The sequence below is a fragment of the Balaenoptera musculus genome, chromosome 6 (assembly GCF_009873245.2).
Source record: "Balaenoptera musculus isolate JJ_BM4_2016_0621 chromosome 6, mBalMus1.pri.v3, whole genome shotgun sequence".
Classification (NCBI taxonomy): Eukaryota; Metazoa; Chordata; class Mammalia; order Artiodactyla; family Balaenopteridae; genus Balaenoptera; species Balaenoptera musculus.
In genome coordinates, this window is record NC_045790.1 from 49,625,964 (window position 1) to 49,641,601 (window position 15,638).

General features: G+C 33.8%; 1 protein-coding gene across 1 annotated transcript in view; it reads right to left on the reverse strand.

The window, feature by feature from the left end:
- Nucleotides 1–15,638, reverse strand: part of CNTLN (centlein) — a 341,712-nt gene that overhangs the window by 110,854 nt on the left and 215,220 nt on the right. Inside the window, 1 exon segment of the mRNA XM_036856331.1 lies at nucleotides 3,594–3,685. Within this exon segment, the coding sequence (XP_036712226.1) occupies nucleotides 3,594–3,685 (92 nt within the window).

Here is a 15,638-nt window from a genome sequence, read left to right on the forward strand (position 1 = left end):
GTTTCAGTTACCTCTGATCCTTCTGCACCCTTAGTCTTCTTGTGAGTTCAACCCCCTTCATTTAATTCAACAGTCATTTACCGATTGTTTATGCTGCCCTGGGACATGGATATTTCCCAACACAATATGAAGAATCTCAGCTAATTTTAATCACTTTTTTCCATAGTATGATATACTCCCTACTGTTGGACTTATGTCTTTGTAGGGCTTACTCTTGACCTGAAATAGAGGTATATGAGTTTTTACCAGAATATTGTAGACTTCTGTATATTTCTGTGAAACAAATTCTGTTGTTCCTTCTCAATGCAAATACTTTATTGGAGAGCTGGATAATGTGACAAAAAATACAGTGTTCAGGAATACATGAACATTTTTACTTTTTCCAAATCACTCTATCACCAAATTATAGTCTCCATTTACTAAAAAATACTACAAGCAGAAAAAGAATATCACCTTTTTCTCTTTGGTTTCTCTCAGTGGTTTTTAATCACTGCCCCAAACAGCATAGTTTTCATAAATACACTTTAAAATATTTTAACATGTTAGATTCCAGGGTGGAGTGAATAGAAGGGACTGTATTTTTAAAAATTATTTTATGAAAATAAACAATTATACCTTTAAAAAAAATGATTTTGACAGTGGTGATATAAACATATTAGTAAGAAGCAGTGCAGTCTAGGGGAAATTGAATTTTGAGCCTGGTCTGGATCTCACTTCTAGCTCTGATTGCTTTACCTGGTAAAATATTTAACCTACTTTACCTTTAGTTTCCTCATCTGTGAAATGGGAATAGTAACAGCTATCTTGCAGGTTACAAGCATTAAATATGATCATATACCACAATTCTCAGTAAACGGTAAGTTCTAAACGGTTCATCATCATCATCAACATCATCATCATTATCATTATTGTCTCTATTACTGTTAATCATAACAGCTACTTAATAAAATTACTTGAGCTAAAATATAATTACTTGCACTAAATATTGCTGAATTAGCTATTAAATCAACTTTATACTTTTGATTAAAATATAACATAATGAAGAAATGTAACAAACATCTTAAATTTGAGATTTCAGTTTTGGAAATTGGCATTATTTTTTTATTTTAAGATTGGGTACAACTCATGAAAATTTTAGATACCAATGGAAAAGTACCTTTTTAAGGTCTCTTATGTTTAAAATGTTTAAAGTCTGTTAACTGCCTAATGTGAATGTATGTTTAATCATAAGAACTGGTCAAAATTATTTGCATTTAAGTTTAAAATGGAGGACAACAGAGATACTACTTCTAAAGAATTTGATAAGGGAAAGTCCATAGCACATATTAAAGTGTTATTCAAGGTATACTCTCAAAAAATTGTCAAACTGATTTCACCTCTCCAAAAATAGAAAGGAAAATTTCAATATATATTTGAAAATGAAAGTCTGAGGAATTGTTAAAGGCATTTGGTTTGTGTGCTATTAGATCATCTTAAGTCCAGTACTGACCATTTAATTTACCAAAAAGATGGCTCCTTTCAAAACTGAAATAAAACACCTGACCTTTTTAAAGTTTGTGTATTACTTTGTTAGAGCTGCCATAACAAAGTACACAGACTGGGTGGCTTAAACCCTAATAACCTCATTTCAACTTAATTAAAATTTTAAAGACCTCCATCTTCAAATATAGTCACATTCTGAGATACAGGGGATTAGGACTTTTGACGTAAGAATTTGGGTGGGGGACACAACTTATCCCTTAACAGAGTGAAATGTTAAGACATTATTTTAAAAAGGATCTACTTATATGTTTCATTTCTACTATGTATTATACAAATATTGTTTTCATGTTTTTACTGTCTTTTAAACCCATTTTGAATGAATTTCATATATATTCTTCTAAAATAAGGGAACTCAACTAAAGGGGTTAAATCATGACTCATACAATTGCATTAGGTTAATATTTAAAAAAACAGTGACAAATTAGTACACTAATTTGACACATGGTCCAATGAAAACAATTTCTGTTGGCTTTTAAGGCTTAAAATGGCTTTCTGGATCTACTATGGTAGTAGTCAATGAAGGGGAGCAGAATTTTGCCACCCCCAAAATGTCTCTTTGACATACGTCTTATCTTGAGTTGGTTGTTTTTAAGAAATGGCAGACACAGGAGAGGCTCTGCAAACTGAGTAGTAACTGACTGCCCAGCCCCGACATCTTTTCTTGTCTTTAGCTGAGGAAGGTGTATAACGTGACGGCTTGGACCATTTCAGGGTGTTACTCAATTTTCCTGGGCATCTCCTATGTATACAGGAGGTATGCCTGTTGTTAAACTTCTGTTTGTTTTTTCCTGTTAATCTGTCTTTTTATTACAGGGGACATCTCATCTGAGAACCTAAAAGAATAGAGGAAAAATTCCTTTCCTCCTCCATATCATTTATGGCAGTTGGAATGAAATAATAAACTTCTTTAGGTTTCTACCCTAATGTAGTAAGTAGTAGTGTAGTACAGTATACCCACAGAAATAAAAATTATACAAAACCTGGCAAAAAAGATATTGTTCTGAAACAAAAAAGATAAATGCTATAAACTGTATCACGTTCTAGCTGGTAGTACATACATTATTTCAATTACTTATTTTATCTTAAGATAAATGAACATGAGCATTTCTTGTTCTTTATGTTATAATATGAAACTGATATGTGTCATTCAGTAATAATGAGATGACGGCCTCTGTTACCTGAGCGTATGGCAAGTGTTAGGAGTATAAGCAATCACATCATCTGCTGTATATCACTAGATTTCCTATGCATCAATTCACAGACATACAAAATGTAAGTAGCTACATTAATGTTTTTGTCTATATATCTGTACACTGCCAGCTTTTTCTAAGAATATTTCCTTTATAACAGTAACAAAAAGTATTAAAATAAAACCAAGCCCACTTAACTGAAATTGATGACAATGTTATTTATATACAAAAATGTAAATTAAGTACAAAATTGTAAAGATAAATGTTAAGACTTTTAAACAACATTTTACTATTAAAGATAGCCATGTTGTAAAGTGAGTATAGGGTTTATACAGAGTGGTTCTATTAAAACAGGGAGAGCTATACCAAATCATATGGGCATAAATTTTTATCTAAAATGAGATTAGACATGTATAATTTTCAAGTTTAAAATTAAAATTATAAACATATTACCATTTTACTGCATAAAGTTAAAACTATGCTTTTTTTTAGTTCAAATATTGTACATCTGTATGCGTTTTGAAACGTAACAGAGAAAGTCTCCAGTTCTATTTTAAAGTAAATAGTTAAGTTATACCTAATAAACACATAGAGGGTAAATTTTTATACTTTCTATTGTTATCATTCTTTTTATCTTTGAAAATATTTTAAACCTATGTCAACACAAGCGTGTTTCCACATTTACTTCACTAACATTGATTTTTTTAACCCCATTTTTGTAAGCCAATGATTTTGAATTATGAATTTAAATTAAGGATTCACACAAGGTTTAAGTTCATGAGGCATCGTTTTAAAATATAATCCTTTATGTTAAAATTCAGATTTAACTTGCTCAGCTCAATATCATAAAGATTAGACTACCTTCTGCAATGTCTGCTCCGACATTTCTTTCCAATTCTTCTCTGGAGTACTCTTCTTGACCCCATCATCTTCACCGTATCTAAAGAGTTCTTCTGGCAGAGAATAAATAATATATTATGGTACCTCATATACTGCTGAAACACTGTCCTGTCATTTTAAGAAAAAGGGGTGTATGGTTTCTCAACTATGAAAAACGTAGTCTATTTTATTGTCAAGTATTTGGCCAGTAACTGAATGGTGACCTTTTTCAAGATTTTCAGTCACACAATTATGTATCTTTGTAGTGTCCCTTTCTTTTTTTGCAGTGTAAGATTTTCAAAGGTATAACAGATCTGCAGGTTAACAATGCTGTACTTTTATTCCCATTTTCATTCTTTTGTAGACCGTTCCCCTTTGCCTTAAAAGCAGAATTCACTGCCTTTTTATCTACACAGTCACTACTAGTTTTGTTCTCTGGATCTTGTTCCCTGCCAGGAGGATCAGAGTGATTGCTGAACAAAGCAAACAGTAACAGAATTAGGGTAGACTGAAACTGTAACAGCCCCTACCACCACCTTTCTTTAAAGTAAAAGATCGTGCACTGGGCAGAGTAAAGCATAAAAATCACATTTCCAGAAAAACTGACTTTATAACAAATAGAAACCCAGGTAATGGGTAAAGTTGTTCCTACAAATCATTCCTACACTGCCCAGGCATTTGACTAATAAAACCCCTTCAAACAAGCAAAACTGTATAAGCAACATAACAACATTAAAGGAAAAAAAATCATAAAATTCAGTTAATATTATTAGAATTGAAATACATTAAAACCTATAAATATTTTTTTCTTAGAAGATAAATTACGGTGACAAATTTAATATTTTCTTACTGAATTATTTTTGAAATACACATTTCTCAAAGAATCAAAAAGGGGGCAAAAAGAATGCATAAAGCTAAAAGGATACATATCTGTGTTAGTCTGAGATGATTTTGCTTTAAAGTATGCTTGGCGGCTGTAGGTCAATATGAAACTTTGATTTATCAACAAAGAAAAAAGAAAACAATATTATTCTCTGTAGAGTAGAAATCCTCTTGGTATAAACAGTGACTAACAAGTTTGTTAGAGTGAATTAGGCATTTCTTTTGTCTTTGAAACATGACATATCCAATTAAAACTCCTGTACTCCTGAAATAAATAGAACACTATCCTAAGGATAATAAAAGCTAGAATAGGTAGAATTTGCCACCTGGGGAATATGTACCTTTATCTTGATGATAATCTGTTGGTTCCCAAGTTTCTTTTTCTAGTCCCTTAACACCATGGTGCTGAATTCATTTACAAAACTCTTTCAGCAATATAGAAATAATATGCAAATACAATTCATCTGTTCTAGTCATTTAAATATCTGCTATAGCTCTAAGTAAAATATTTACACTTAAAAATAAGAAAATATTTTTTTATATTCTATATTCAAAGACTGTAGAGTGCTAAAAGTAGCTAAATAACTCCAACAATATAAATGTTGAAGACTGATTTAAAAATGAATTTGATTGCTGCTTTTGTGCTCCTAGGTGTGTGCAAGATTCCCTGGTGGACTGGAAGACCATGTTCACTTGTGGTTTTCTGTTGAAAACTTTGTTTCTCACCTTCACACATTTTATACAGAATACATGGCAGCTAGGCCCAGGCCATGGAGAGAAACAAAGACCCAACTCTCTGCCCCTTGATTCCCTTCCCCTTCAAGGATCTCAGGATTTGGGAAGTGAACCAAGAGGACCTAGTTAGAAATGTACAGTTCTGTTTTTGTCCTTTGGTGGATGTGTGAGAATATGCTTCACCTTACTGGAAATTTATTTTAAAAATTGTGGATTTAAATGCTTTACTTTTATTTTTACCACTATACAAATTCGTTCTGATTTATATTCTTTCTCAGGAGTTTCTTCTCTCTCCACTTTTTCTTTTTAACTTTTAACTTTGCTTACTCATAGTTGTTTAAACATTTTTCTCTATTGCTTATGTTTTTTTGGTCCACTCAATTCTCCTAGATTACATTATAAATTAATGTAAGTTCTTCTGCAACTTTTTCTCCTTCTTTTAGATTCTCTTTTAGCTATTTTAACAAATTATTATTAAAAATCTATTATCATTATAAGAGGTTGCAGAATATGCCAGCCTAATATATGCCACTTTGGTATACTGATTATTTTGAGCAGTAGGAACTTAGAAAGCTGCAAATGCAGGGAGAGGCTTTCTCTGAACTCCCCTTATCTGCCAGAAGACCCTCCAGAAGGAACTTGAGTGTTATTACCCACTCCCCTAAAGTTTCATCAACCAGAGAAGATTAACTCTTATCACAGGAGAGGAAACTAGAAGTCCACACTACACCCAGACAAGCTTTATTACAAACTATCACTCCTCTCAGCTAGTCTTCTACGGGCCCATTCATCTTTTCTAAAATCATTTACTCTCCCCTAAGAGGCCTACATCCCTCCTCCTCTCTCCCTATTAAGACAGTATGTAATCCTGAATTCTAAAGCCACCTCTTTGAGTACTCACTCTTCCCTGGGTTTCTTCCATGTGTATATCATGAGGTATAAACATTAATAAATTTCTGGTTTTCTCTTGCTAATCTGTCTTTTATTATAGGGGTTTCAGCTAAGAACTCAGAAGGGTAGAAGGAAAATTCTTATTCCTCCCCTACAATTATATTTTTACTCATCTTAATATGATGCTTCCTACACTATCTTAAAGGTCTGTTTGTGATTGTATCAACTTGGGATATAAAGAAAGGAGAATAGGTATCTTGTGTATTGGCAATTTCCTAAAAAATATTGAAACCAAGCAGGACCCTGTGGAGGCTCCTGGGTATGAAAGCCTTTCTGCGTCCCCTGTTCCTTGTTTGTAGAGAACAGACTCCAGCCTCCATAACCTTCCCTGAGTCCCAAAGGGCAGATCCAAACAGTTGCTAATCATGGAAGGGAGGGGATGCAGAGACAAGGGAGGAGCAGCCAAGAAACAATACTGCAGCCTTGTGGCAGGATCCTGGTTTCACCTCAAGGGATACACACAACAGTATCTTTAAGCTCTTTACAGAACTAAAACCCCCAACAAATGGAAGATGTTAGTATTCTTCATTCCAGAGAAGACCCGCTGAGGCCAGATTAAAGGAACCATAGAAGCTCATCAAGAGATGGCCTGAGACCAGATTAAAGGAGTGCAGGCCCTGCACACACCCTAGTCTTATCGGCAAACTCACCCCTGAACTATTGCTATAAAAGTCCTCACCAAATCCTCCCAGGTTGGGACCCATGGTTTTCAAGCGCAGGAGCCAACTGTGTTCCCCTTTCCCTGGCAAAGCAATAGAGCTATTCTTTTCTACTTCACCCAAAACTCTGTCTCTGAGATTCAATTGGGCACCAGGGCACAGAGGCCGAGTTTTTGGCATCAATATTACTATTTTTTCTTCACTTTTAGGAAAAGTGAATATTACTTTAGAAGGTACTTGCCATAACATACAGTAAGAAATATATATTTGGTCTTTTTCCCTGGCTCCCCACACAGAGCTTCTAAAGTCCTTGGAATTTCATGAGTGATAGAGGTGAGAGGATTATTTTCTGTTATTCATAACAAGCCCCTTTGCACAAGGTTCCCCATAAATCTATTTTCCTTTATATTTCACTTCTAGTTAACACAAGCTGGATATAAAAATGTTGTTGGGAGACACCAACAAAAGTTGCAGGGTGCAAAATTAATACACAGAAAACTCTTGCATTTCTATATACTAATAATGAAAGATCAGAGAGAAGAATTAAGGAAACAATCCCTTTTATCATCACATCAAAAAGAATAAAATATCTAGGCATAAAATTACCTAAGGAGGCAAAAGACTTGTACTCAGAAAACTATAAAACACTGATGAAAGAAATCAAAGATGACACAAACAGATGTAAAGATATACCATGTTCTTGGACTGGAAGAATCAACATCGTCAAAATGACTATACTACCCAAGGCAATCTATAGGTTCAATGCCATCCCTATAAAATTATCAATGGCATTTTTCACAGAACTAGAACAAAAAATTTTAAAATTTGTATGGCAACACAAAAGACCCCAGATAGCCAAAGCAATCCTGAGAAAGAAAAACAGAGCTAGAGGAATCAAGCCCCCTGACCTCAGACTATACTACAAAGCTACAGCCATCTAAACAGTATGGTACTGGCACAAAAACAGAAATAAAGATCAATGGAACTGGATAGAAAGTCCAGAAATAAACCCATGCACCTACGGTCAAGTAATCTACAACAAAGGAGGCAAGAATATACAATGGAGAAAAAACAGTCTCTTCACTAAGTGGTGCTGGGAAAACTGTACAGCCACATGTAAAAGAATGAAATTAGGACATTCTCTAACATCATAATACACAAAAATAAACTCAAAATGGATTAAAGACCTAAATTTAAGACTGAATACTTAAAACTCTTTGAGGAAAACATAGGCAGAACACACTGTTACATAAATCACAGCAATATCTTTTTGGATCTACCTCCTAGAGTAATGAAAATAAAACCAGAAATAAACAAATGGGACATAATTAAACTTAAAAGCTTTTTCACAGCAAAGGAAACCATAAACAAAATGAAAAGACAACCCACAGAATGGGAGAAAATATTTGCAAATGAAGCGACCAACAAGGGATTAATCTCTAAAATATAAAAACAGATCATGCAACTCAATATCAAAAAAAACAAACAACCCAATCCAAAAATGGGCAGAAGACCTAAATAGACATTTCTCCAAAGAAAACATACACATGGCCATAAAAGCACATGGAAAGATGCTCAACATCACTAATTATCAGAGAAATGCAAATCAAAACTACAATGAGGTATCACCTCACACTGGTCAGAATGGCCATCATCAAAAAGTCTACAAACAATAAATGCTGGAGAGGGTGTGGAGAAAAGGGAACCCTCCTACACTGTTGGTGGAAATGCAAATTGGCACAACCACTAGGGAGAACAGTATGGAGGTTCCTTAAAAAACCAAAAGTAGAACTACTATATGATCCAGCAATCCCACTCCTGAGCATATATCCAGAGAAAACCATAATTCGAAAAGATACATGTACCCCAAGGTTCACTGCAGCACTATTAACAATAGCCAGGACACAGAAGCAACCTAAATGCCCATCGACAGAGGAGTGGATAAAGAAGATGTGGTACATATATACAACAGAATATTACTCAGCCATAAAAAGAACAAAATAACGCCATTTGCAGCAACATGGGTGGACCTAGAGACTGTCATACTTTGTGAAGTCAGACAGAGAAAGACAAATAACATATGATATCACTTACACGTGGAATCTAAAAAAAAGATACAAATGGACTTATTTACAAAACAGAAATAGAGTCACATATGTAGAAAACAATCTTATGGTTCTGGGGGGAAAGGTGGGGAAAGGATAAATTGGGAGATTGGAATTGACATATACACACTATTATATATTAAATAGATAACTAGTAAGGACCTACTGTATAGCAGAGGGAACTCTACTCAATATGCTGTAATGGCCTATATGGGAAAAGAATCTAAAAAAGAGTGGATATATGTATATGTATAAATGATTCACTTTGCTGTACACTTGAAACACAACATTGTAAATCAACTATACTCCAATAAAAACTTTACAAAAAGAATAATCCAGAATAAATAAAAATACACAAAACAAAATATATTATGAAGGCTCCCACTGACCTAAGATGGAACAATCTGAATATCAAAAAGAATAATGCCTTCAACGGATAAAAAAAACTTTAAATATATCAACAAAAGTTCTGAGTTTCTAACACTAACAAAAGCCACCAACTCATTGATCACCTTTGGAGGATGCTAGGTCATCAAATGAAAATTGGTAAAGAGGAATAATCAAGATTTTTCCTGCCTTTCCTGTACAAACTGTATTTCAGGATAACCAAATAGTTATCCATATTCTTCTTTATAGAATTCCAGATAAAAAGTGCACAAAAAATGCTAAAATCAGAAAATTGCTGTGTTGCAACCCCAAATGAAATAATGAAATTTGGTAACAATAACGAATGGATGCTAAAACCATTAAATGAAACATTGATTGGGAATTAAATAATAGAGGGATTAGGCTGAAACCACCTGAAGTTCCTAATTAATCTTAATATTATTAAAAGTGGGATAAACCAGAAAAAAAAAGAACATGCACCCTAATGTTCACTGCAGCACTATGTACAATAGCCAAGACATGGAAGCAACCTAAATGTCCATCGACAGAGGAATGGACAAAGAAGATGTGGTACATAAATACAGTGGAATATTACTCAGCCATAAGAAAGAATGAAGTAATGCCATTCGCAGCAACATGGATGGACCTAGAGATTATCATATTAAGTAAAGTAAGTCAGACAGAGAAAGACAAATATCATATTTCTTATATGTGGAATGTAAAAAATCATACTAATGAACTTATTTACAAAACAGAAACAGAGTCACAGACTTCAAAAACAAACTTATGGTTACCAAAGGGGAAAGGTGGGGGGTGATAAATTAGGAGTTTGGGATTAACATTTACACAGTACTATATATAAAACAGATAATCAACAAGGACCTAGTGTTATAGCACAAGGAACTCTACTCAATATTATGTAATAACCTATATGGGAAAAGAATCTGAAAAAAAATGGATATATGTATACGTATAACTGAATCACTTTGCTGTACACCTGAAACTAACACAACATTGTAAATCAACTATATTCCAACATAAAATAAAATTTTTTTAAAAAGTTAAGTTTCTGTCAATTTACGTCAGACCCCTATAATAAAAGACAGATTAGCAAGAGAAAACCAGAAATTTATTAATGTTTATACCTCATGATATAAGATGTTATATGTAAGTCTCCTAGTAACCACAAAGCAAAAACCTACAATAAACACACAAAAGGTAAACAGACAGGAATATAAGTATATTTATACCACTAAAGAAAGTCATCAAAACAAAAAGGAAGAGAGTAGGAGAAGAATAAAGGAAGAGGGTGGAACTACAAAAACAGCCAGTAAACAATGAACAAAAAAGCAATATACACATACCTGTCAACAATTATTTTACCTGTAAATGCACTAAATTCTCCAAACAAAAAACATAGAGTAGCTGGATGAATAAAAAAACAAGACCCATCTATATACTGCCTACAAAAGACGCACTTTAGATTTAAAGACACACACAGACTGAACGCAAAAGGATTGAAAAAGATACTCCATGCAAATGGAGACTGGAAGAAAGCTGGAGAAGCTACACTTACATCAGGCAAAATAGGCTTTAAGACAAGACTGTCAGAAGAGACAAAGATGGGTATTATATAACGATGAAGAGGTCAGTCCAACAAGAGGATGTAACATTTGTAAATATTCATGCACCAACATAGGAGCACCTAAATATAGAAAGCAAATATTAAGAGACCTAATGGGAGAAACAGACAGACATACAGTAATTGTTCTGTTCAGATTTTCTATTCCATCATGATTCAGTCTTGGTAGGTGGTATGTTTCTAGGAATTTGTCCATTTCTTCTAGGTTGTGGAATTTGTTGGAAAATATTTGTTAAAAATATTTTCCTATGATTCTTTGTATTTCTGTGGTATCAGGTGTAACATCTCCTGTTTCATTTTTTTAATTTTATTTGAGTTCTCTCTCTTTTTTTCTTGGTAAGTATAGCTAAAGGCTTGTCAATTTTATTTATCTTTTTAAAGAACCAGCTCTGAATAGATTTATAACTGATAAGGAGATTGAATCAGTAATCAAAAACCTCCCAGCAAACAAAAATCAGGACCAGACGGCTTCATTAATGAATTCTGCCAAATATTTAAAGAAGAATTAATACCAATTCTTCTCAGACTCTTCCAAAATATATAAGAGGAGGGAGCTCTTCCAAGCTCAATTCACAAGGCCAGTATTATCCTGATACCAACACCAGAAAAGGACACCACAAGAAAAGAAAATTATAGGCCAATATCCCCGATGAATATAGATATAATGTCTTCAACAAAATATTAGTAAACAAAATTCAACAATACACTAAAAGGACCACACACTAAGATCAAGCGGGATTTATTCCAACGATTCAAGGATGGGTCAACATCTGTAAATCCGTCAATGTGATACACCACATTACAAAAAGAAGGATAAAAATCATATGATCATCTCAACAGATGTAGGAATATCTTTTGACTATATTCAACATCCTTTCATGGTTAAAACCCTCAAAAAATTGGGTACAGAGGGAATCTATCTCTACATAATGAGGGCCATATATGCAAGCCCACAGCTAATATCATACTCAATGGGGAAAAGCTGGAAGCTTTTTCTCTAAGATCAGGAACAAGATAAAATGCCCATTCTCACCACTTTTATTCAACATAGTATTGGAAGTCCTAGACAGTCACTTAGGCAAGAAAAATAAATAAAAGGCATCCAACTGGAAAGGAAGAACTAAAACTGTCACTATTTGCAGATGACATGATATAGAAAACGCTAATGACTCCATCAAAAACTGTTAGAACTGCTAATAACTGTAAGAACTTACAAATTCAGTAAATTTGCAGGATACAAAATCAATATACAAAAAGCTGTTCTATTTCTTTATACTAAGAATGAACTATCAGAGAAAAATTAAGAAAACAATCCCTAGGAATAAATTTAAGCAAGGAGGTGAAAGACCTGTGTATTGAAAACTACAAGACATTAATGAAAGAAACCGAAGAAGACAAAAATAAATGGAAAGATATTTCATGCTCATTGATTGAAAGAACCAGTACTGTTAAAATGTCTATACAGCCCAAAACAAACTACAGATTCAATGCAATCCTTATTAAAATTCCAACGGCGTTTTTCAAAAAAAAAAAACCAAATTCAAATAACCCTAAAATCTGATGGAACCACAAAATACCCCAAATAGTCAAAGCAATGCGAGAAAGAAGAAAAGTTGGAGGCATCATGTATGCCATGATTTCTAACTATATTACAAAGCTAATAATTAAAACAGTATGGTACTGGCATAAAATAGACACATACATCAATGGAACAGAATAGAGAGCCCAGATATAAAAACAAGCTTATATGGTCAATTAATTTACAACAAAGGAGCCAAGAATATACAATAGGGAAAGGACAGTCTCTTCATTAAATGGTGTTGGGAAAACTGGACAGCCACAAGCAAAAGAATGAAACTGGACTACTATCTTATACCATATACAAAAATTCACTCAAAATGTATTAAAGGCTTGAACATAAGATCTGAAACTCTAAAATTCCTAGAAGAAAACAGAGGCAGTAAGCTCCTTGACCTAGATCTTGGGGATGATTTTTTGAATCTGACACCAAAAGCAAAAGCAACAATAGTAAAAATGAATAAGTTGGACTACATCATACTAAACATCTTCTGCACAGCAAAGGAGACCATCAACAAAATAAAAAAGCAACCTACCGAATGGGAGAAACTATTTGCAAATCATATATCTGATAATGGGCCAATATCCAAATGTATTTTAAAAACTCATATAATGCAATAACAAAAAAACAAACAATTCAATTTAAAAGTGGGCAGAAAATCTAAATGGACATTTTTCCAAAGAAGACATACAGGCCTAACTTGTTTTATTGTGCTTTGTTTTACTGTTCTTTGCAGATATTGTGTTTTTCTACTAATTGAATGTTTGTGGCAACCCTCTGTCAGACAGGTCTATTAGTACCATTTCCAACAGCATTTGGTCATTTTGTGTCTCTGTGTCACATTTTGGTAATTCTCCCAATATTTCAAACCCTCCTCCAGCAAAAAAGACTATGACCCACTGAAAACTCAGATGATGGTTAGCATTTTTTAGCAATAAAGTATTTTTTAATTAAGGTAGGTACATTCATTTTTTAGACATAATGCTATTGCACACTTAATAAACTATGATATAGTGTAAATATAATTTTTATGTGCCCTGGGAAACCAAAAAAATCACATGACTCACTTTATAGCAATATTCGCTTTATTGTGGTGGTCTGGGAAAAAACCCCGCAGAATCTCCTAGATATGCCTGTACAGATGGTTAACAGATATGTGAAAATATGCTCAACATCATTAATCATGAGGGAACTGCAAATCAAAACCACACTGTGATATCATCTCATACCTTTTAGAATAGCTGTTGTCAAAAAGACAAGAAGTAACAAATCTTGGTGAGAATGTGGAGAAAAGAGAACCCTTGTGCACTATCGGTGGGAACGTAAATGGGTGCATCCACTTTGTAAAACAATACGGAGGTTCCTCAAAAAGATAAAAATAGACCTACCATATGATCCAGCAATTTCTGGGTATTTATCCAAAGAAAATGAAAACACTAACGTGAAAATATATATGCACCGCAATGTTCACTGCAGCATTATTTACAGTAGCCAAGATATGGAAATAACCTAGGTGTCCATTGATGGATGATAGGATAAAGAAATTGTGATACATGTATACATATACACAATGGATATTATTCAGCCACAAAAAAGAATGACATCTTGCCATTTGTGACAACATGGATGGGCCTCACAGACATTATGATAAATGAAATAAGTCAGAGAGAGAAAAACAAATACCATACGATGTCTTTCATATGTGGAATCTAAACAAACAAAGAAACAAATAAAAAAGCTCAGAAATACAGAGAACAGATTGGTTGTGGCCAGAGGTTATAAAAGAAATGGCTGGGGCTTCCCTGGTGGTGCAGTGGTTGAGAGTCTGCCTGCCAATGCAGGGGACATGGGTTCGAGCCCTGGTCTGGGAAGATCCCACATGCCGCAGAGCAGCTAGGCCCGTGAGCCACAACTACTGAGCCTGCGCGTCTGGAGCCTGTGCTCCACAACAAGAGAGGCCGTGATAGTGAGAGGCCCACGCACCGCGATGAAGAGTGGCCCCCACTTGCCGCAACCAGAGAAAGCCCTCACACAGAAACAAGACCCAACACAGCCATAAATAAATAAATAAATAAATAAATAAATAAATAAACAAACAAACAAACAAACAAACCCAAAGTTTAAAAAAAAAAAGAAATGGCTGAAGGGAGTCAAAAGGTAAAAAGAAAAGAAAAAGAAAAAAGAATAATTAAAAAAAAGGCCCCATCAGCTTTTCACCCAATGGTCTTAGTAGTCATTAATGATCATTGCCTTGATCTATGGGAAAAAAAAAGAACTCAATGAAGGAGTAAGCATAAAATATGATATAAATCAATGGTGTAAAGAAGGATTCAAATACTGGCCTTGACAAGGTCACTAGTGAACTAAATAAGAGCAACTGGAACAACAAAGTAATTGGGACAACTTCCAGATGAGTGATACATAAAAATTTAAATATTACATACAAATTATTAAGTATAATTATTAATTGAATTATTAAGTATAAACTGTCAACACCTAAAAAGCACAGTGGTAACAATTAAGCTGTAGAAAGCTTAAATAAGAAGAAATTCTATCATATCAACCTTATTTACTTTTTTTAATGAGGTATCTGAGGATGGACTGAAGTCATATTGTAAATACTGTAATCTTGATTTTAACAAAGGAATAATTTGCAATTGAAATAGATACATCCCCTTTTACTCAACACTCTCAGGCTAGGGGTGAGGCAGGTTTCAGATTTGCAGATCTCCAAGTTTCCTTCTAGCTCTAAGATTGTGATTCCAGGTGAGAACTAAATGACTTCCAGAAAAATGTAATGTCATATAAAAATATAAATGAATTATTGATAGAAAGTACCTCTGTATTATCAATAACTCTATATTACCTATAAAACTTTGGACAAACACACCTAGTAAAACTTTGTCAATGAATAGTAAAAATGAATATTTTCTCCTTATCAAATATTTCTTTAAAAATTTTAATAAGTTATAAAGCTGACTTTTAAGTGTTCTCTCTATTTGATTTTCTCATGAAAGGTGAAAATGTTAATGAGATATGAGTGAGTAAAGCAGTGGAAAGAGAGGGAACAGGGTGAGATTCTTAGAA